Source organism: Megalops cyprinoides, chromosome 12 (assembly GCF_013368585.1).
Source record: "Megalops cyprinoides isolate fMegCyp1 chromosome 12, fMegCyp1.pri, whole genome shotgun sequence".
Lineage (NCBI taxonomy): Eukaryota > Metazoa > Chordata > Actinopteri > Elopiformes > Megalopidae > Megalops > Megalops cyprinoides.
Window position 1 is genome coordinate 15912606 of NC_050594.1, and position 22659 is coordinate 15935264.

General features: G+C 42.3%; 1 protein-coding gene across 2 annotated transcripts; it reads right to left on the bottom strand.

The window, feature by feature from the left end:
- Nucleotides 1-388: 388 nt before the first annotated feature.
- LOC118787384 (KH domain-containing, RNA-binding, signal transduction-associated protein 1-like) lies at nucleotides 389-16312 on the bottom strand. Of its 2 annotated transcripts, none has more exons than XM_036542928.1 (9): nucleotides 16013-16312; nucleotides 6554-6678; nucleotides 4109-4225; nucleotides 3881-4027; nucleotides 2422-2561; nucleotides 2008-2290; nucleotides 1759-1829; nucleotides 1120-1178; nucleotides 389-574 (listed from the first exon to the last, which is right to left on the bottom strand). In XM_036542928.1, the coding sequence occupies exons 1-9, from the start codon at nucleotides 16104-16106 to the stop codon at nucleotides 471-473; spliced, it is 1140 nt and encodes a 379-aa protein (XP_036398821.1). In that variant the 5' UTR covers nucleotides 16107-16312; the 3' UTR covers nucleotides 389-470. The 2 variants fall into 2 exon arrangements, with proteins under 2 accessions (XP_036398821.1, XP_036398820.1); XM_036542927.1 differs by having other exon boundaries at nucleotides 2422-2564.
- Nucleotides 16313-22659: the final 6347 nt, after the last annotated feature.

Here is a 22659-nt window from a genome sequence, read left to right on the forward strand (position 1 = left end):
TGGGAATCTGCAACTGCCACTTAACGGAATCATTTCTTTTTTAAAGCAACACAAATTAACTTTCAAAACTAACAGGATGTTAAACTATACAGTCTATCAAGGATTTTTCTCAACATTTTGAAACCGGATGTGTTTTTTATTTTAAACCAACCATTTAAAAATAAAGTTTTAACAAACTGTCAACAGTGCGATAAAGCGGAGGGGGAGGAAATATTAAAAAAAAATTAAATAAAAAGCATGTAAACAAATTGTGTGTTGCCTAAATTGGCTGAAATAATTATAATCATATGGTCTCAATGCATACAGAACGCCAATTTTCAAATAATTAAGTCCACAGAGTAGAAAAACAAACAAAACACAAAACAAATGGACAATTACTTTTGTCTGGTTGTTAAAAGCGAGAGCTGCCGTGGGAGACTGACAGTTGCCAGGGCAACAAGCTCAATGGTACAGCCCATTTTGCGCTTGTTTCAGTATCTTCCATACGGATGTTCCCTGTAGGGTCCCTTAGCTGGCCTGGCTGGGGGAGCCTTCCCACCGCCGGCCACCCGTGTGCCATTCCAGTCATCCTGAGCTACGGGGGGGAGAGAGGGGACACACAAGTCCCAGGCAAGGTCAACAGCTCAAAGTATCATTAAAGTTTGTTCTGTAGCACACTACTGGTGTACAGGTACAGCTCAAAAAAGTAAAGATTTTCCATGATCTCAATATTAGATATTAAAAAATAGGTCTACTTTTTAATTTAAGGTCAGCAGACCAGCCAGACATATGACAACCACATGAGAACATATGGTCTAGGTCAGAACCAGCACATTTCGAGCAAAGGTCTGCAAAAATATAATGAGGCTTTTGTGCAAAGCAGAAACCCACGTGATCCTACACAGCACCTGATCCCATGCAATAAAACATCTTGAATGGCCACAATTCTTTACATTTAGTGGCCAACCATGTACATCAAAATTTCCCTTTTATAAAACGGTTCCACTGTCCTATCCATCAGCCCCTCCCATCACTTCCTTACCCCCTGAACTCTGACATGACCTGCCACAAGCACTCAGGAGGGAACAACTGGTTGGGTGCCTCTATCCTAGAAGGCAACGTAAATCAAAGCAGGCTTACCATAAGGCTCATATGCCTCCTGCGCTTCCCCGTGTCCATAGTCATAGTATTCCGTTTCCCTGAGAAACAGGAAAAGTACACATTAGTTCCCCACTACCATTAGTTCCTACCACAACCAGGCAAGGCCTTCATTCTTCATACATGTATATCCAACATTAAAAATGATGTGAACTGGTGGAAAATAAAATGTCTACAGCCCAAAACAGGCCTTAATCTGTAACTCCATGGAACATTTCCCCATTCGAATAGAGAATTTTAGACCACTAAACATCAGGTCAAACTAAGCCTTCCACCTGTTCTGCAATTATTATAAATAAGCTGTCCTGTTGAACAGATGACTGTGCCAGATTAAATGACATTTTGCTGTATTTACAAGACCCCTATTTATTGCAAAAAAAAAAAAAAAAAAAAACCTGGAATAGGTGTCATCTTCTGACCATATATAAACCAGCTATTTTTATTCCTGGTTTTAAATCCACTGAAAATTAGACCAATGTAAAATAAGGACTTACATACTGCAAAATTGCAAAATTAATGATCTAAGTCACGCTACTCTTCAGTGAATAGTGAGTCTTCCTACTGCTCAAAATGCGAAATAGTTTCTGAAAGGCATACGTGAACACGGATGGCAAGACTTACGCTTGTGGGGGTTGGCTGTAATAGTTGTCGTAACTTTCGTATGCTGGCTCTGCATAGCTCTCATCATAGGCCTGTGAGGAAGGAGTGAAGCCAGAGGCGAGAAACATTATGGCCACTTCAGATCCATACATGATGAATACAGTCCAACACAGAACAAAATGCACAACATCAATAACAGTGGAGCTAGGCCACTGCAGTCACAAAGGGGCAACTAAAGTATGCAGGAGTACTGAGCCCTGCACCACTTACATATTCCTCATAGGGCTCTGGTGCAGGGGGGTGATGTTGATGGTGCTGGTGTTGGTGCTGCTGTTGGTGTTGGTGTTGATGCTGGTGCTGGTGCTGGTGCGAGTGGGCTGGGGGTGGCAGCATTCTCTGTGCCCCAGGCGCAGGCGGTCTGGCCCGGGTTGCTGCTCCACCTCTGGTGGGCTGGGCGGGCGGTCCGCCCCGGCCTGCGGGACCGCCCCTCGTCGCCCCACCTCTCGCCGGGCCACCCCGAGGGGCCCCTCCACGGGGCGGCATTCCTCGGCCCCTGGGGGAAGGGAAAAAGAACGTCAGTGCACTGGTGGGGCAGATTTTATACAATTTACTCTGACACTGTTGACAGACAGTGGTTTACAACCGCGCTAGGAGATTGCTGAGGATGCTGGAATGTCATTTTACCTGGCTCCCGGAGAAGGTGGTGGGGGCACCCCACGCCCTCGGACTGGGGGGCCTCCTCTACCTCTGGCCCCTGCCTCCTGGCCCCCATTCAGGTAGCTCATCTCCATGAACTGTTCCTGGCAGATGTCATCCATCATGTCCTGCTTAGAAGTCAGGACAGAGACAGGGAGGGGGCATTAAATTCAGTCTAATAACCCTTTTCTTGCTCCCTGACCTGTAGCCTCCAGGGGATGGGGTGAATTTTCCTATTTCCTGCATTAAGTTTACATCACAAAACACGATGAAACTGAGAGGGGGCACATCACACAAAAATCCATCAGGAACACGCCAGAACAGAACTGAAGACATACGGCAGACAGAGAAGAGCAAAAGGAATAAGATGAACACCACTGATGTAAAAGCAGCTATCCAAATCAAGGGGAAGTTTCAGAGGGGAGGCAGCAGACAAAAGCAGATGTTTACTGACCACCACTGCACCCCCCAATCCCCAAACAGTATCTTTATTCTCTTCACCTTTTCTCACTTCTATTCATCTGTCAATTTAATGGTAAGACTTAGTGCAAAAATTGGTAAGGCAGTCAGGTACGAAAGCATTTGCTGGTATTTTAATACATGAAAACACATAGGCACAAAGTGCACCGCGAGGCACCTTGTCATTCCAGCCCAGTCTCTTCCATCCTCACATTATACCAGGACCATATGCTTTCCTTTGATTCAAATTCGAAACATATTAAAGACACACTGTCAAGATGGCACAAGCTGTAAACTAATTTGCTGCTTCTTGGCCACTGTACATCAGACAGATTTGTTCATCTAATTGCCTAGAACATCAATTTTAAATTTTAGCACAGCTACAGGAGGTTAGCAGATTTGATTCAAAATGCTATGGGGAAAAATCCTGTAGCATTCCAAAGACACAGGGAGGGAGTGGCTGGAAATATGGGGAGTGGACACCACCAGACACTGTCACTGATTAGGGAAACTGTCGTTGGCTCATTGAGCGGCCTTTCATGTGGCACCTCAGTGAACCAATGACAGTTCCCAACTAAAATGCATCGTCAATTCTGACATCCAATTGGCTTATATTCCAGTTTTGTTTTGGATTTGCAACTGAAGACAAAGGTAAAGGCGCTCATTTCAATTCAACTTTGCAAACAATTGTTTTAAACCAAACTTTTGGAATAAAAACCCTAAAAGTGAAAAATGGATTTCACATAGCCCTCTACATCTATTGATTTTACACACTTTTTTCAGTTCTTTCAACTAGACAGTTCAAATACAAGTGAATGAACTACATGACAAGGAATCAAACCACCACATCAAAAATTCACCAAAACACGAACAAGGTTATCCGAGACCTCAAACAAACAAAAGGAGGCTGTAGCAGAGCCAGTAATTCAACAGCTTAGGTCTGGCCCTCAGAGCAGGGCATTCTGGGTGTTGAGGCAGGCATACTCACAGGAATAAGGAACTTCTTGACTTCCTCCATGGCGTGAGCCATGCGGAGGTAGGCCTCTGGGACGGGGGCGAACACCTCGATGAAGACGTGCAGCTCCATGGACAGGTGGGCATATTTGGGCTCGCCACCTTTTCGCAGCTCTTCCTCCTTAAGAAAAAAGGGGCAACGTATGTCACAACAGATACCACGCAGGCAATCGGGGCCACTGTATGCTTCAGTCAAACTCACCTTAGCCTTGTCCCTCATCGACCCTTTCCCCAGGACTGAGATCTTCGCTCCAGTCTCCTCCTGTAGCCGTTTGATCGTGTTTCCTTGAGGTCCGAGAATTTTTCCCACAAAGTTGAACTGAGAGACAGAAGGAGGGTATAAAATCAGCTTATATGCTTTCCATCAAATAATACTAACATCTCAGTGTAATGCTTAGCACAAACACCAGCGCTCCCCCTTTCCAACACCCAGCACCTCAAAATTCCCAGTGCATCAGAGTGCGCTGCCTTCAACAGAATGGGGATGAAGGGGGGTGTTAACTGGAGAGGCTGGACAGGGTCGCCGTGACTGACATTTAACACGTGCCATTTCAGCACCCTCAGCTGTTTGTGAGGCGCGGGGGGAGTTCAGTCAGGCGTGTCAGCTGTCGCCAGCCCCATTGAATCCATGACTAAACTGCATTCCGCGGGGCGGCGATAAGTGAGAAGGGGGGGGGGGGGCTGAGCGTTGGCGGTGCTGTCACCGCGGCTACGACCCCGTGCTCTTCCTCTGCATTCCGCTTCTCTGCCCTTCTATCTGAGCCCGCACGCGCCCCGGGCGCACTCCCTCCTCACCTGCTGCCCCAGACTTAGACACACACTGCCACGTCAGCAGGCAGCTGGGCGGACGCCAGCGGGGGTCCTTCTCGTATCTGTGCCAGGGTGCAGATGAGGTTCCCATCAACACATAAATGAGACATCCCACTGGAGGGGCTGGCGTGGGGCAGAGAAGTGCACGGCGCTGCACTCTCACACTCCTATTTAAAACTCCTCGTTATCGGGGGTTAGGACGTGTTCCAAAGGGATGCCAGTGACACCGAAACCACCTCCGACACCCGTAGCTGCTTATCGTGACACACCACACCAAAACATTAACGCCCTTCTCTTCAATCAGGGAAAAGCTCTGTGCAGCAGAGCTGACCGACTGGGATCCCCAAGCTTCCATACCTCAGGACCTGGTAAGTACCCAGCAGGGACGACAACTGGGCACTTTAATCGCCTGCTATTACAAGTGTTTATCAGCTGCAGGTCACGAGGAATCTCTAAACCTACAGGGGTGGACATTCAGGACAAGGGGAGACTCTGGCACTGCCTGGAAAAGTCACAATGCACCCGGGAACTTCCAGTGATGGATTCCTACCTCCCTCCCTCTCCCGGCTGTGCTCACAAGGTGCCCGCAGCCAGAGTGAATCACAGCGCTGATTTTATTACATTTCACACTGAGCCGAGAACGGCTTCCAAAAGCACCGCCGTAGCCGGCCAGTTGGGAAAACAAAAAAGTACTGTTGTCCCAAGACCGGCCCAGGTTACAAAACTTGCCTGGACTGCACAAAAATGGGATCTGAATGACCTAATTGGGTCTTGTTGCTATGGCAATATCACATTTGTATCCTTCAGAATTCTACACTGGTCAGATTCTCTTCCTAGGCAGCTAGCTGTAAAATGACCTCAAATGGAAAAAATCTTTTTGGCTGCCTAAACTGCCTTCCATCGTTGTGCTTAAAGACAAATGCTTGCCATTTGCAAAAACTGAATAAAAAATAATCAGTGTATTGTCTACTTTTAAAATTAGGGGAAGATAAAGATTGTGTTTAATGGTTAATCCTTAATATTAAAAGACAGTTACAAGTTCAGGCAATTGCTGCCAACAAATAGTATATACATATGGGACTCCGACCAAACCTGAACTGATTAACCTAAACGGTAGTTAATCAGAACTGCTTCAGTAAATAATACGACTGACAGCAAAATGGCCACAATATAAATTGCCTGGGGTAAGGGCACCCGCTAAGCAATGTTGGCCAATGTCTACGTAAATGGGCTTTAACTATCAAGTTAGCAAAAGCTTTACTTGTGATCATTTCCAAATGCGTGCATTTGTGTCTAATCGGTTTGATGCTTGCTCTCATTTTTGCTGGATGTGTTCCAGTGTTCATGTTCTTGCAGTTATTATACAGCACTACACTCATCTTATCAGGTCAGCCTTGTGTGAGAGCATTTGCCAATTAAATATCAGACTGCCATTAATGCGTGGAATGTATTTTCCCCAAAGCTACATAATGATTTGTTTGTATCGCTCATAATCATCACAAGCACACATAAACCTGATAGATATGCCCACATATGTTCTGACACAGTAAAATCTACTCATTCTCAATGAAATCTCCAAACTGGAGATATGGCATTTGACATGCTTTATTTGAAGAACCCAGTCTGAATATCTGTTGCAGTGTCCTGTTAGGGTAGGCTACTGAGGGATTCCTCATCTGGTAAACAGAAACCACACTGCACTGGGCAAAAAAAGGGGCAAATCAAAGTCTGAATGAAATCAAGATTATGGATGATGCAAATTCCTTTAACACACAGAGATAATGGCCAGGTGGTGCTGAAGGCATGTAGCAGCCCCTCTGTCTGTGTCAGCACTCACCTTTGGGTACTGCTTGACAGGAATGAGCACCCTCTCCTTCACTTTGATGTTCTTGGTGGCGAACAGGTCAAGGTAGGTGTCCTCTTCTTCCTTCTTTGTCTCTCCTTTCTGAATCCTCTCAATCTCTGAGAAGTGGAAAAGCAGGGGAGAAAAAAAGCATTGAGCACATAACACCTTTATGTAGGACAGGTGTATCCTATCCTGCAGACAATCGGCATCTTCCCACTAAAGCCGAGTCAGACAAGGTTTCAGACACTTTCAGCTCCAATCTGGTGCACTGGACTGACCTCAACATAATACAGCCTCAACGGCAACCCCGGCCGAAAGCCTTCAGCCCTAAGCAAGTCTTCCCTTAATCATAAATGAATGAGCCTCACCACCACCATCCCTTGCCCCTTCAACTCCATGCAGATGTTACACTGCGTTCTCGTGGTTCACTCCCACTGCCCTCCCTCCTAATGATCCCAGTCTAAGCTCAAAACAGATTAAAACTGCATTTCAGGAACAGATGCTGAGCGCTTATTTCTGGGGAAAAGGGAACTACTATGTAAAGCTGTGCATTACTTTGCACGGCTGCATGCTTTTCCTCCTCTCTCCAGACAAAGGCCCCTGGATGGCAAAGCACAAACGCTTGTTCGTAGGCAGCTGAAGACACCTCATTGGTCCACCTTTATGGACTTCATATGGATGCCAGCTCTGATTTTTAGACTGGCAAATACAGTTTCCTCATCATAAAGTCTAAATACACTGTTCACATTTTCCATTTGAACACTGCATTTTCAATTTCTGCTCACCACAGGGAAAATTACTTGCGTGCTCATTTAGTGCACGGCTTGTTCTAAACTGGGTAACAGAAACATAGTATCCTGCTACTTTCCCCAAGCACACCACTGCCAAATTCAGTGTAAGGTTTTGGCTGTCATTTTTGCCGCTTCCTCCTATAAAACTATTCACAGAGGGATACTGTACCTGTGGCTTATTCTTCTCAAATCAACCTACAATTAAATAACTAAGCTCTATTCTGCCTGGATCCTTTCAATTAATGGGTTCTGAGTTGTAACAAGCTGTCTGAAGCATTCATAATACTCCTCATTCTTCAAGCAATTGTCCAAAAAGACTTAAAATTAGAATTAAATTTTATAGAGCACATATCAAAGCATAGTATGACCATTTAAAATTGCTCTTTGCACAAATAGATGCAAACATACGTCACTATTGTAACTGAGTTATTCATGTGATTTACAGTTAAAAAGTTAGTTAGTTTTATCCTTTTACCCCTCTGAACTGTTGCATAATCAATTTTTAATATACAGCATGGTACTTTGAGAACATGTCAGCCACTACACCACAGATCAAAACAATTTCTCAAACTAGCGAATCGGTCAAATAAATGAGAAGCATATACAACAATACTGTACGTTTATTACAAAGATAGGTACCAACAGATCTCTGTCATTGTACAACAGAGGCAACACTGTGGCTACGGTGGGCCTGAAGGCACAAATAAAACCAAGTAGGTGGCTAAATACTTTTCCAATTAGGGTACAACATTAAAACTTTTTAAAGACAACTGAAAGAATCAGTCACATAAGCACACATTCAACACACTTCTTTTGGGAGAATTTAAGCAGCTGAAGCTCCGAGTTAAAAGCAAACCACACCGGGTTGCACTGAGTTTCTCGCACCGAATTTCCCTTCGGACTTGAGTCTTGACTCTACCATTGCTGACACAGGAAGCCATGCAGCAGGAAGAGCGGTAGCCCAATGTTAGCTACAGCATATATCCAGCTGGTGGTAACTTGAAACAGCTGATCCTACCCAAGATATCCTGAAAAGCCAGTGTATGCTGGCTGAAGGTCGACCTTAATATAAAAAGATGTGCACTGTTGACCGTTCAGTTAAAGGAAGTTATGACAACTTTGCTAGATTGTAAGTGTTAGTTTAACAGGTAATATCCCTCAACACCACCTATACCTAAAGTGCAAAAAAGCAAAAAACTGTCCATTCTTGAAGGCAATTATCAATGGATTTCTGAGTAAAAGTCCATTCACTACTGAAGGCAATGCTGAGTGGCAAGCAGCTTTGGGAAAAAAAAAATATTTTAAGGGGTTTGTGATATTAAATAGACTAGGTTTTACTAGTCAAAGCAAAGAGATTTTAACTAGATTCTTCTCTACCAGACCACCGATTTTCTACCAGAATGCCATTAGATGCAAACAAAAAAACAAGTCTCAATTTATTTTCCATACACATTCCATATAATAATTATCTGATTCAGTGTCAATAAATTCACTGAACCAATCCCCATATTGTAAATTACCAGCTATTTCTATTTCTACCATCTACCATACTATTTCTATTCCTGGGAATAAGAAAATAGCATATGGAAAACAGATTTCACGCTACCCCCAAGAGGGTTTATTGCTGACTGAGTCCTTAACAGTGCAAGGTGAAGAGAGCTGAATAGGTTTGTATAATCCATCACATCCAATTATCACACAGCTAAAAATCTTCTCCATACTTCTTCAGTTACCAGTACTTAATGTTTGTCTGGTTAAAAACACAGAGCCTCTTAATCCTCCTCAACTCTAACACCCGTTTCCAGCATGTATGAGCGGCAGTGTAGCATAGTGGTTAAGGAGCAGGACTCGTAACCGAAAGGTTGCCGGTTCAATCCCCGCTGGGACACTGCTGCTGTACCCTTGGGCACACTTTTTTTGGATAAAAGCGTCTGCCAAATGAATAAATGTAAAATGTAAATGTAAATGTATGATCAACTCTTGGTGTTGTAGCAAGCTGATACACTGCACACAAAATGTTACAGTAAGCCTTCTCCAGCGCGTTATGTAAAAACATCAAGGAAATCCTCTTACATTTTACCCTCTTTTGCTTGACAATGTCACAAAGTGGCCAATTTTGGTTTTGCCTTGCAAACTGAATACGTGTAATTTTCATAGATTTAAAGCTGCCTCTGAATCACGGGGTAGGAAAATGCTCATATTAGCAAAAAAAGAAGGGACAGACACTGAAAGCAAACCTTCAGATATCTTCACATGGCAGCAATGATGTAGGCAAAAAACTAGAGAGGATATAAGATTTGAAATAAGACTACATAAACGTGTACACTGCGCAGAAGATATCGATATTATGTTTTTATATTATTCACATTTAGCACACACTTATGCAGAGTGATTTACATTGGTTACAATTTTTCACATATTCCCGATGTATACAGCTGGATATTTTACTGAGGCAGTTCTGGGTTAAGTACATTGCCCAAGGGTACAACAGCAGTGCCCCAGCAGGGATTCGAACTGGCAACCTTTCGGTAAAACGTCCTGCTCCTTGCCACTACAACACGCTGCTGCCCTAGTGGTGGTATCCGATGGTGGTTTCACCTTGTGCAATGTGAAAGATGCCAAACACCAGCAATTTGCCTCCGTTCAGACAGCAGCAGCCTGTGGAGTGCAGGGTGAAGCGAGGGTAAAGCCAGCTTTTTAACGCCAGCGAACACCCCCTAAGGCATCTCTCCAATTATAAAGACACAGCTTCTGGGATCCTGCACATCTATAAATACAACTGACACTTATCAGATAACAAAACAGGCCAAGTGGATTCGGTCTCCGCGCTCCTCAAAGCATACAGGCCACCTCTCATCATCCAAGGACAAGCAACGCTTCTCCCTGAACTTGAAACACAAAGAGCATCTGCTGACACTAAATATATGCATTCCCAAGTGGGCTCGGGCACCCATTCCGCCCGTCAAAACAGCGCGCGCGCACGCGCACGCGCACACGCACACGCACACGCACACACACACGCACACGCACACGCACACACACACACACACACGCACACACACACAAAAAAAAACACTTGACCCAAAATAACCTGTCTGAAAAGTCTGTCACACACTGACAGCCAAATCACTTAAAAGCATCTGTCCACACCAAATTAAACACAAAATGATTAAGGCAACACACATTAAATGATTGTGAAGTTAACACTCCGTCAGCTGTGTTCAGAGTCTGTGTTTGCACCTTTTTCAGACAGAACTGCAACAAGCTGAGCCCTGTGGGAATTGTGACAGGTCATACTGGGAATTTATATTTGTATTACGTGGATTAAAGTGGAAGACCAAGTTCAACACTTTTCCAGTACACACAAGCTACTAGCCTAGCTGTGGGAAAAGGCTACATCTTATTAATCTGAGAAGCGATGCAACCACAGAGACCTATGCTTTCTGCAGCAAACAAGTTACACAATTATTACATTTATGATTGGCACACACCTATATCACAAGAGCAGAAAACACAAAAACATTCTGTTACATCAGAAATAGTACATCGTTTTTCGATAGCTAAATATAATGCAACATAAGCCACCACGACTATCAACATCCTTCCTGCCTACAGCTTTGTGACTGACTGACTGGTCATACAGATCACCAAGTGCACTGTCAGATGGGTTTTGGGGCCAGAGTTTCACAGGCAGCTCCCATTTGACCTAGGGAAAAAGTAAACCCAAAATAACAGGACAGCGGTGGGGGAAAAAAAGCGTGTTTCCTCACCAACGAGGACAGAATCATAGGATTCATTCTTCCCAAAGCCAGTCTGCAAACAAACACACCCTCTCCTACTAGTGGGCCCAATTTCTAAAGTAAATGACCCAAAGACACTGCAAAAAAAAACACCTTAACTCTCACAAAGATTCATTTGATTCTGGCATTAGATGCGAAAAAACAAAATAGCATACAAAGTCAGGAACAGTTTTTGGTAATTTCACAATAACCTAGGACATAGCGTGACAGCAAACTTTCAAATTTTGCTGACCTACCCTTTTACAGATTTCTCGTAATTGACTTTCTTGTTTCCTTTTTATCATAGGCAGGAATTTTATCAAATCTGCAGAGTGAAATATAGACTCTTATAATCTACTTCTCATAATATAGAAAATGAGCCATAAAAAAATCTATGCAACACTGTTGGTCCAAACCACTGTAATAGTTCATAATTTCTAATGTCACAGAAAGTGGGAGTTAGGTGTGACACGCGGATACTATAAAATGGATTCTGTCCTTCACTCTCACTGCTCATGTTGCACCTACCCTCTCAAAAGACAGTAAAACATACTTCAAAAATCTGCTTGTTCATTACCTCCACCTCAGTTACAGTAATCCCCCCCACAGGATTCCATGTGATCCCAGATATGCAAAGCAGCAGGCACAGCAGCAACGTACAGCAACACAGAATGCAAAACAATACAATACTGCAGCTTTCCAGACTGAATGCAAATTATGTCCATCAACACCCTAAAAATTATACAATGTTTGTGCCAAGGAGAATATGATTAGATGATCAATGTGTGTGGCTTCACTGTACCAGCAGTCCACATTTTACAACAATCTGGTTTAAGACGGCACACACTTAAGACACTCATTAAAATGGCATCATTGTTTAGTGACAAAATCTGGATTTATGACAGGAGGCTGGATTGAGGAGGAGAGAGACAACTGCGAGTAATTTCAGAATTAGTATGGTAAATGTGTTCCAGATCTGCTTGCTAGTGACATAACTGTCATACCGGCACTATTCAAGGGGTATGTGAATGGTTAAGAACTGTTGAACATGTTTTAGCAGAAATATTAGTATTAGTTTTCTACAAGAGTTCATGAGCACTTCATCATAACTCATGTTTTTGTATGAAGGCAAGGTCATGAATCCATTTATCTCTGATATTTAATCTATTTATTTTGATTTATGTTTATCCACTTTTTGTTGTAGCAAGCAACCGTTTTGCCAACTGACTTTTTTTCCCCTAATGACTTCAAACAGCTATTTAAATGGTTCTCAACTCGCACCTCCTGAAAACGTTTACAAACATTAACATGGCTGAGTTCTTCCCCAGCTGGGAAGAAAAAAAACGGCGCTGGCTTCTGCGTGGCCTACGACAGCGCCACCCACACTTTACGATCAGCAGGAGTCACTGTTGCATTGTTCAGCGCCGCTTCCTTACAGCAGTTAAAACAACTGTTAAGACATTCCAAATTCTCATTAATCTGCAAACTCTACGCTAGGAACCCGCGCTCAACAATGCCATTAATAGATTTCATGTTTGAAACAACTAACACAAGATGTTGCCACCGCTTCCAATGTACCACACTGAAATGAAAGCTGCTGCTTAAATCAAATCCCGTGCTGCACTGCACTGTAAATGCTGTGCGGGATATACTGATGTGGCTGATGCATTTTAGCCTTAAAATATGAGGACTGGGCAAGACAGGGGTCAGATAAAACTGGTTTACGTATGACTGTGAGAGTTGAGTGACTCTTGCCCAGCCATTCTGGTCATTTGGATGTTCCATGTAAATGGCTCATTTGAATGTGTTTATTAATGCCAGCATCAAGACAAGCGGGAATCTCTCACAGAACAAGGCCATTGATGTATTAAATGAGACACGAGCAATTAAGACACTGCCATGCTGCTCTAATCGACTGACTTGTGTCAACATGATCCATTTACACAGGATCATTAATAATTCAAACATGCAAGCAGTGGACAACTGAGGAAAAATATAACAGGGCTAGGACTTTGCCCGTCACTCACATGCAACTGCTGCCTCCAACAGGAATAGTTTACAAGCGGCTCTGACATTTTTACAATGAAGACCATGTTCATCTAATAGGATCCATATGAGGGGCTGGCCATGACTCAACTTCAATTTTGGACTGCAACCACAGAGAGTACAGCCTATGGAAAGATGTGGCCCTCAGCCTTAAAATATCACAGTGAACCTTCCTGTTTGTGCTAAACTCTCAAACCAAAGGGGTGGTTGTGGGTGTGTGTGCATCCATGCATGAATGCGTGGAGGCGCACCTGAAATATAGTACTGATCATCTCCTCAACTTGGCTGCTCAAAGACTGTGATTTATGACATTTTGGCGAAGAGGAGCACACATAATGAAAAGATTTCCTGTCTGAGATAATGTGGCTGAACACCCAGTCTTTATTCCAATCCTCAGCCAACTGCAGGCAACACAAGCTCTTTATGGAGCCCCAGAGGTATACAGTTGTGCCACGTTTACAATACTTGGAAAAATCTCTCTACATGAGCAATGCATTTCAAAGTGTCTACAATGAAAGTAACTGAGTGACCACCACGCTAATAAAAGTGTCCTTGCAACAAACGTACTCGCGCCTGGGTAATAAAGAGCCCTGTGTAAAACTGCCAAAAGTAAAATGGATCAGAAATAGCTTACGCAACCCCATGTCAGTCACACATGGTTTGCAATAACCGAAAAAAAAAAAAAACATTACATTACTTTTCAAATACTTATTGCCAAACATATGCTCATATGAGATGCCTTGAAAGAACATGCATATTTGCTGCTATACGGTGGCTCCCCGTGCTTAATCGATCCCTGTTCAGACTTTCTTGAAGTCCACTTGCAGGTAGTTAAGGAATTACGTTCCAAAACGCCAATGAAGAACGTGTCGCTACGTAGATAAACGTTTAATCTGATGTAAATCGGCTACATTTGCATTTTGTGATTTAACAGACGTTGTTACCCAGAACGACTTCCGAAGTGCTGACTTGTTAGTACTCCAGATGAACTAGTGTTTGGCTTGGCAGACAACAGGGGAACTAACGTAGCCACTACTGCCTCTTTAGGGGTAGTCCGTTATAGCTAGCCAAAGTGGTTAAAAGCGTTGACGTCGGTCTTGGGAGAGTAACGAACTGCCTCATTAAGGTTAATAAAATTACAACCATTCTGACAGCTTTTCCACTGCTGACAAAGTAATGTCCAGCCAGCTCATACACTGAACGACAACATTACACAATGCACAACTTGATGGAAACGTCCTTGGGGTAGTAGGTAGCCAACAAACTCAGCTGCACCGCTGTTAGTCTACTCTAGACATTTCGACTTGTCTCGACTTAATTGTTAAATTTGTTACCTGACGATTGCTAAATAACCAGTGAAAAAAGTCAGATGGAAGAATTAACGTCAGCTACCGTTAACTATTGTAATGAGATCATATTGCTAATGCTAACTTATTTAGCTGGCAAAACATATGACGGCTAGTTGGATAACTGAGTTAGCTAACGGTGCCACGAAACTCACTTCTCGGATATGCGTCATGGCAATTTTAATAACGTTACTTTTATAATTGTGGCTCAATCACGAAATTGTCTAGCCACTTAGTTGTAACACTAATATCAGCTACATGAGCGAGTTCATTCGATCGCACTGTGGAAAGTAACGGTTCAAATAACAGTATCCCTGCCCGTTCGCGTTACACCACGGGATGCCAATCTACAAAGGGGGCAGCAATGTCGTTTTTGGAAATATTCTTTTTATCTACCACGAGATTACAAAGTGGGATAGCTAACTAGATTGTCGGCACACATTTTTGATAATCTGTATGTGAGGAAAAGAAAAACGATACCGTTAACTAAACTGGCTACTGGGCTGGGTCGCGGCGAAAACTACTGGCTAGCAAGGTAAACCAACCCAGTGATAACGCCCAACTCCTGTTTGTTAGCAGGACTGAAAAAATGTAATGTACAGTTAGGCTAAATATTTAGGGTTACCCCACTGCTCCAGAAAGCCAACTAGCTAGATCTACAAAACACTGTAATGTTATCGGTTACTGAGGTTAGTACAGAGACCAGAAAAAAACTCAAATGATTTGGTTCGCTCACCAGGCAGGCGTGCAACTTAGGAAACTCAAAAACCATACTGCAACCATATCCTGCAAAGTCTGGCTGCCTTGAAGTGGCTTACTTGGTTGACTAGGTGGATAGCCAGCAAGCGGACGCAGCACTTGGACCTCGGCACTTGCCAACTAACTAAATCAGCTCGGCTGGTGCGGTCAGTTTGATTGAAATTTCGCTGGCTAGTTATATCATACCATAACGTTTCGTTAAAATCGCAACGGCATGTGGACAACGTTAATTAAGATAACCCCCCTAGCTACAACTTTATTTCCTGGGAACTAGCTAAGTTCTCTAGCTAGTTGATTTCTTCATAGATAACTCCGTGATTCGCTCTAGTCATTTCCAAACATCTGAAATCGCAGCATAGTTGTTCGTCACGGTAATTTAATCACCGGTCGGTAACGCAATGCAATAACTTGGGTACAACTTAAACTGTGGTGACAGAACCACTGTTAAACATTTTGAAACATGTCCACAAAGCCCTTGATCGAGATTGTTCTGCCTAACAGACCCGTGTTGGCTCTTCCCGCGGAAACCTTTCTCATAGTTCCTCAACAGCGCAGATAACGTTATTCAAGCTAGCCACGTTAGATAGCTCTAGTGCTCTAGTTTAGCTAGCCAACGCATATGCCCACCTTCCCAGCTACACTCAGTTTATACACAGAAAAAGCCTTCTGTGACAAAAGTAATTAGTTAGCCAACCAGCTAGATCACTACTTCGTAACTGTGCAATTTACCTGCAGACAAAAGTTTCATTGCGTGAGTGAACGACGAATCCAGGCTGTCCTTTTCTGCCAGTAGTTCGGGGAGATATTTGCTTTCATTCTCCATGTTGTGTTTTAAGCTCTATTTCGCGTTCTTCAGTTATTTCTTTCAGATTAAACGGAGCCTTGTTCTGTCTGGTTATATATACAAGGGATATCCTCTTTACAAGGGATCCAGCGTGTTTTCTCATGCGACACAAGAAGTTGTAATTCGACCAGGCAAGCTTGCAACTTCTGCCGTTGCTGTAATGGCTCCCGTCTCCCTTGCAGGCTGGAAATGGAAACCGATTGAGAACAAAAAGCGTTTGCTACCAAGGAAAAAGAATTCGCCGAACGGAAGTGAGGTCACCGAAGTTATGCATTCAAAATATTTCGAGGCCCGCCTTCTTTACGCCTTGAAACTTTTAAAGCGACAGAATTCCCCGGAGATGCATGGATATATTAAGCAGACAGTAACATTTTGAACTGTCTGTTCGCCTTTTATGCTAATTTGAAGTAAGTAATTGATTTAAAAATATTCTTCGCCGAAGGTAAAGTCAGTGGTTGTGTTTCAGGCTGCTGTTTAAGGATTATATTTGCCAGGTCGCTACTCACGCTATCTACGTAGATAATTATCCAAACATGACGACGTTTATGTTCGTGCCTGCCTGGTTAGTGCACTGGACCTTGGATCTGTAAATGATGGGTTCGAATGAACTCAGCCTGAAGGATGTTGTAGGGTAAAATCTACAGTAGTTAGGGAAGATGTTTAAATGGCATAGCGTGTACATTTTGAAATGAATATAAAAGTATTCTCATTTCTTGGGTTGAAATAGTATGCATGGAAAGAAAATGTTGTGTTACAGCAGAGTTGCATAACAGATTTTTTAAAGATGAAATTGTGAACTGCTTTAAGATAAAAGTGAAATTATTATGAAAATATATATGCATTCTATTTTTTTAAAAGAGTCAACAAAACATTTTCGCCCCTTGTCAGCTAACCCTTTATGAAAGTTGTATTTTGCTTTCTTCTTCTGCCAGGCTATAGTCTCACAGTGTAGTGTTGTGAAGAGGTCAGCCAAGAGGGTCAAAATTACAGCTTTGCAGCCAAGCTCTACAACCCCATCCCACCCATGCCAGCCCCCACATCTGCCCTGGTTGCTGTTACTTAATATTTCTGAATAGAAGCCAAGAGCTGCTATTTCGAGCTGTTCCCACCTTTCTCACACAAAAGCACAAAGGCTAGCTTTCATTCCATGCGTGTTGATGGAAGACGCTACCCTGCACCTGTAGCAGACCTCGTATGCCTCGATGAGCTGTGCTTGCGGTGTTGTAAAGAAACACCTCACACCATGCGGGATGCTCATCTGCCAGATTTAATCTTATACAACATGGGGCATCATGCTTATCATCTGCACATGCATTTGATGAATCTGCTCTCATTTCCTCCACTTCAGCATTAGTGCGACTGCACTAATACAGCAATGTTCTAGGATTTAGCAATAATTCAGCCTAGCGATATAGCGATACATCCTAGCATAGCGGCATAGCAATAATTCATAATACTGTTCATTATAATAATAGTAATATAAGATTATAAACTTGCAATATAAATCTCACTTGTTATAGCAAAGTATGGAATGTATTTCGTGATCGTATACAGGCATTTTACAGTTGCAAAGAACTGTCGTGACTCAGTAGAGCAGCCAACATACTGAAAGACCCATTCCACCGTGGACATCATCTGTCTGACCTGCTGCCGTCTTGTAGACGCTTCAGGTCCATATCACGGACAAACAGACTTAAGAACAGCTCCTACCCCAGAGCCATACGAGAACCGAACACTGCCAAACACTGACACTGTATTATAATACTTGCAGTTACATTTATAGAACACTGCAACATTTTTACATTTCAACTGCACCTTTGTATGAATATATTCCTAATTGCACTACTTGTACATAGGGCCACTGCAATTCAGCAAATGTGCAATATCCTGAAGTGCAATCTCAGCTGCTAATAATAAAAGTTGTCGTATCGTATTGTTTTATATCTTATTGCTCTATAGGTTACAATAAATGTATACATTTTGTATTTTATTTATATAGCTAGCATTTTTGTCAAATTGGTTTAGCTTGAACTCTTTTCTATTTTTAATTGTTGTTTGTTATGTGTGAATGCACCGTCAGGATTGCTACTCAATTTCGTTGTACTCTGTGCAATGGCAATAAAGGAATCTATCAAAGTGACTATCAGACGTGTTCGTATTACAACATAGATTGCGGACAATTTGTACAGACAAATGAGACAAATCACACTTTTAATTAACCAATATAATAATTCCAAAACAGCTAGCATAGCTGATACGACATGGGGCATCGTGTTTATCATCTGCACATGCATGTTGAGTCTGCTCTCCTTTCCTGTTAAAACAATACAACGTAGCTAATAAGCTAATTTTGTGGTCAACTGCTAATTGCTAACTTGTAAAAAGACATATTAATTAACTTGACAGTTAACTTGACGTTAACTCCATTTGAAAGAGGATTGTTACAACACTCATATATACAGAAACGACAACCTATCAAAATACTCAGAAACAGTAAGTTCCAATTATTTAATTGGAGAGCAAAAAAACTACATCTAACCTTCACCTCAGCATTAGTGCAACTGAAGGATTACTGGGTAATCGTGACATGTGCTTTCGTTAAAGTGTAAGTTTTAATTGCGCCCCAACAACAACAGGATGCTATGATTTAAAGAGGAACTATATAAATTACAGAGTTACTAACAAATGGGTAATTGGGTTCACTAACATATTAAAAATAAAATATAACTCAGCCACACACCTATAAACATTTAGAAAGGATAATTATTCAATTTAAAGGGAAAAAAAACAACACTTCAGAACTCTCAATACCTAAAATATTATGAATGTATGCAGTCATTGGCACTTAATTTTGTGTGGGGCTTTGTGATTAATTTTCTTAACAAATTGTCACAAGTTTCTTTGATAAACGATACCCTTGCTGCCTTTTTAAACATCTCATTCATCTTAATCTCTTATTCAATTAACCAGCTGCAAAATGGAAGAAGCGCTCTAGCCTACCCATCTAAACATGTTGTCACATTATCCTCAACAAATAATGATCAGCATGATCACCTAGGCTGCCACATGACATTTTGGGGAGCTCAACAATTCTTAGGCAATGTCAAGGACTCGACCCATTAAACAGAGACCAGTTGGCACGTGGAGAAAGACTGCAGTGGGTTGCTATTTAAACCTCTCTTATTTTTAAATGGTAAGAATATATGGGCTACTGCATGCTTACTTGCTGAGTCTGCATGTGAAGTTCAACAGCCTGTGTGAGCTACCTCCTAATTATACTTTGTGTTCTGCAATCGGGAGGATCACACAATTTTTAAATGTTAAATTTCTATTTAGTTTTATGTGGATAGAAGTAAAGTTAAGTTTAATGAAATGTTTCACCAATGAGGGGTCACTGATTTAAAATGTTTGCCAATAATATTTTATGTTGTACATTGTTAAGAATTGTCTTGGATCAGTAACTGACATGCCAAATGCTCTTACATTGTTTTATATTCATACGGCCACTTTGAGTAGGGATCACAAATGTCCATGGACCTTTTCAGGATATACAGTACAGAGTACTAAATACTGAAAACAAAAAATTACCATGCAGTGGTGTTACTGGTTGTTAGCCCTTGAGGGGGGAGGGTTTGGGGGGGGTGCACAATGACAGCATTGCAAGACATTCCCAAGAAAGTAGGATTTGTGCATCTAAAAATACCAACAATGTGACTCAAATTGTTTTGTGTTCCCTCCCCTGCTGCATTCAAAAAGCCTTGTGATCAATGTAATTCGCTTGGCTCTGTCTGCCCGTCTGAGCCCCCCTCCACCCCCCCAGGGCTGAACACAAAGCACTCCAGTGTTAATCCTCCAAGCAGTGACCTAATTCAATTCATTGCTTCGAAAACAACAGATCGACTTTACTTATCAACCGATGGAGGTGCTGAGAGCGACTGAAAGCCATTGTCCAAATGGGAATTGGATTCAGGGGCAAAGCAGAGGAGTAAGTCTCTTATCCTCACAGTCTTACCCTCTCTCTGATCATTTACCCTTTCAGTTTCTTCCACTGCATTTGAAGTGCGAGGTCTCTCCGGCAGTGGCCAGGCGTGCTGTGCCCACCGCGTGGTGTTATGGATTCTGACCGAGTCACGGAACAGTCACAGCGGATTGCAATGCAACTTCAACAGTCACCTCTAATCCACACTGAAGTCTGATCTGATATTGACATAAACAGACAAACCAAAACCATAGTAAGGTGGATTTTGAGGCACTGAAGGGAATCAAGCTACATGTGTTGTCCTCCTCTTGGCAAAGAGGACACCTCTGTCTCTGCGGCCTCCATGTGCCTTTTTCCATGCCTGTGGGGGTGGAACTGCACGGCAGTATCACGATGAGACTCTTAGAGTGGCAGGTAATGTCACCAGGTGCTGTCTCTGAGGTGAGAGTTGCTAGAGGGCCTGAGAAACCTTTTTTCTTATGGAAGGTTTCAATGCTGTCACTCCCACTCAGGTCATTAACAGAGCATTCCGAAGGTGAATCCGGCACTCTGCCATCAGAGGCTTGTCAAAAGTGCCAGAAAAGTGCTTTCCAAAGGATTCTAGAATCGTCTGTGTACCCAGCTGAGCACCTGAGATTTCTCATGTTCAGAGCCTTTGACTGTGGCCTGGGTAAGAGAAAAAAAATACATTTGAGGACCAAGAATACTTTTAATTATTTTTACTTTGAATTCTCAAAAGGGGGGAGGGTTAAAAGTTATTGTATCCCATTTCAAGGGAAGTAGTCTGTCACTTTGATTCCAAAGACCAATTACTTATACTCTTCTCTGCGATTTAGCCCAAGTCCTGGGTTGGATCTAAACTTTAATAAGTCTACAGATGGGGTTACAAAACTTCAGCTTCAATAATTCAGCTGGCTGGCCAATTTGTTCCCCTCATAACCACTGTCCCAGACCAATATTTCTCAGACTGATTCAGGAGCAAAGCTATAAATGTTCTCCTCTGCCTAGGAAATGAATTCTGATGAAACAAAGTATTTCGATCCACTTTCTAATTTTTTTTTTCAAGGGCACAAGCTTCAATGTAATTTTGCAAAGCAGGGGCTCAAGACATAATAAGAGAGGATTTGCAGCCTCTGATGCATAAGGAAAAAAGCAGCTGCTAATAATAACCAAACATAATTTTTGATCACTGCAGCAGCCCCCATAAGTAATTACAGAGTGTGGGCACACAGTCCCCCAGGCAGAGATGATATACTGTAGTTAGACTGTCCCTGGAAGAATTACATATAAAGAATGTGGAAGACACTGGGTAATCAATTGATTCATTGGAATCTGAAACCAATTATTTATCTTCAACAAGGGAGTAAGCAGACTGTGAAGAACATTTCTTTCAGGGGGAGCTGTAACAATGTTCCAGACATGTTTTACGAACATGAACCATTTCCTGGTCATCACATATTTTTTCCTGTATGAATGAGCAGTTCCTGACCTCTTACACCAGTTTCAGTGTAGGATTGGTGGTTAGATTAGGTTTGAGCAGTAACCTCCCTCATTCGGTGTGGTTTGCATAGGCCAAAAGGTGCACTAAACAGACTGAATATGTACAAGTTGGCTGTTCTAAATGCCATGTATATAATAGGACACTTACACTGACCAAAGTTTGTTTGACCTGCATGCACCTTGCTTTTATGGGAAATACATTGTGCAAATGTGGGTACAGCCGCCTGATGACAGGAAACACATCAGCTTGTGTGGTTATGAAAATGTAATTTGAAAAACATTCCTCATTTTGCCCCATCTTTTACTGCTTCCCAGCACTTGCTTGGCTTGATTCATTAATTTCAATAAGCATAACCATTCTGGTAATTCTATTTCTATGCTGCGCGTCCTTGTCCTCATGTTTTCCCTGGCTGTTTCCTGTCTCAGGTTCCATTCTAACTGAGGGAGTGTGGCTTGTCTTTAATGAGAGTTTGCTAATTAAATGTCATGACAAAGGACTTTAAGAAAATTAAAATTAAGAAAAGCCAACACAGAGAACCCTTAGTATCTCATTTTTAAAAACTGCCGAGTTGCTTTACAGGTGTATCCATCTATTCAAGTTTTATTTTAGCTTTTTCTGGCTGTGTGTGTGTGTGTGTTTGCTGTATTTCCAAATGTGGGTGAAAAGTGGGTGAAAACACTTTACCGTAGTGTGTTTGTACTTATGGTTATGTGTTTTGAGCCATCATTGAGCTTCCAGCTGTGACTGTTTACCAGTGTCTGATTATGTTGTGAACATACAGCATCATGCCGATAAATATTTGTTGATATTACAGATGCAAACTGTACACACACCTGGGGCTTTTTTTGCTTTGTGTTTGGAGCAGGTGCTTTCATAATCTGTCTGTCTCTCAACAGAATGTGCTAAGTATTATAACTGTAAGTCATAATTTTATAGAAGTGAGATAACAGTTAAACTCAACACAGACAGAACAGCATGTAAACTCTCGTAATTGAAGTTGTATCACCTGGGTCAGTCAGTGTGTGCCTGACATGTGCACTGACTTCCTGGCT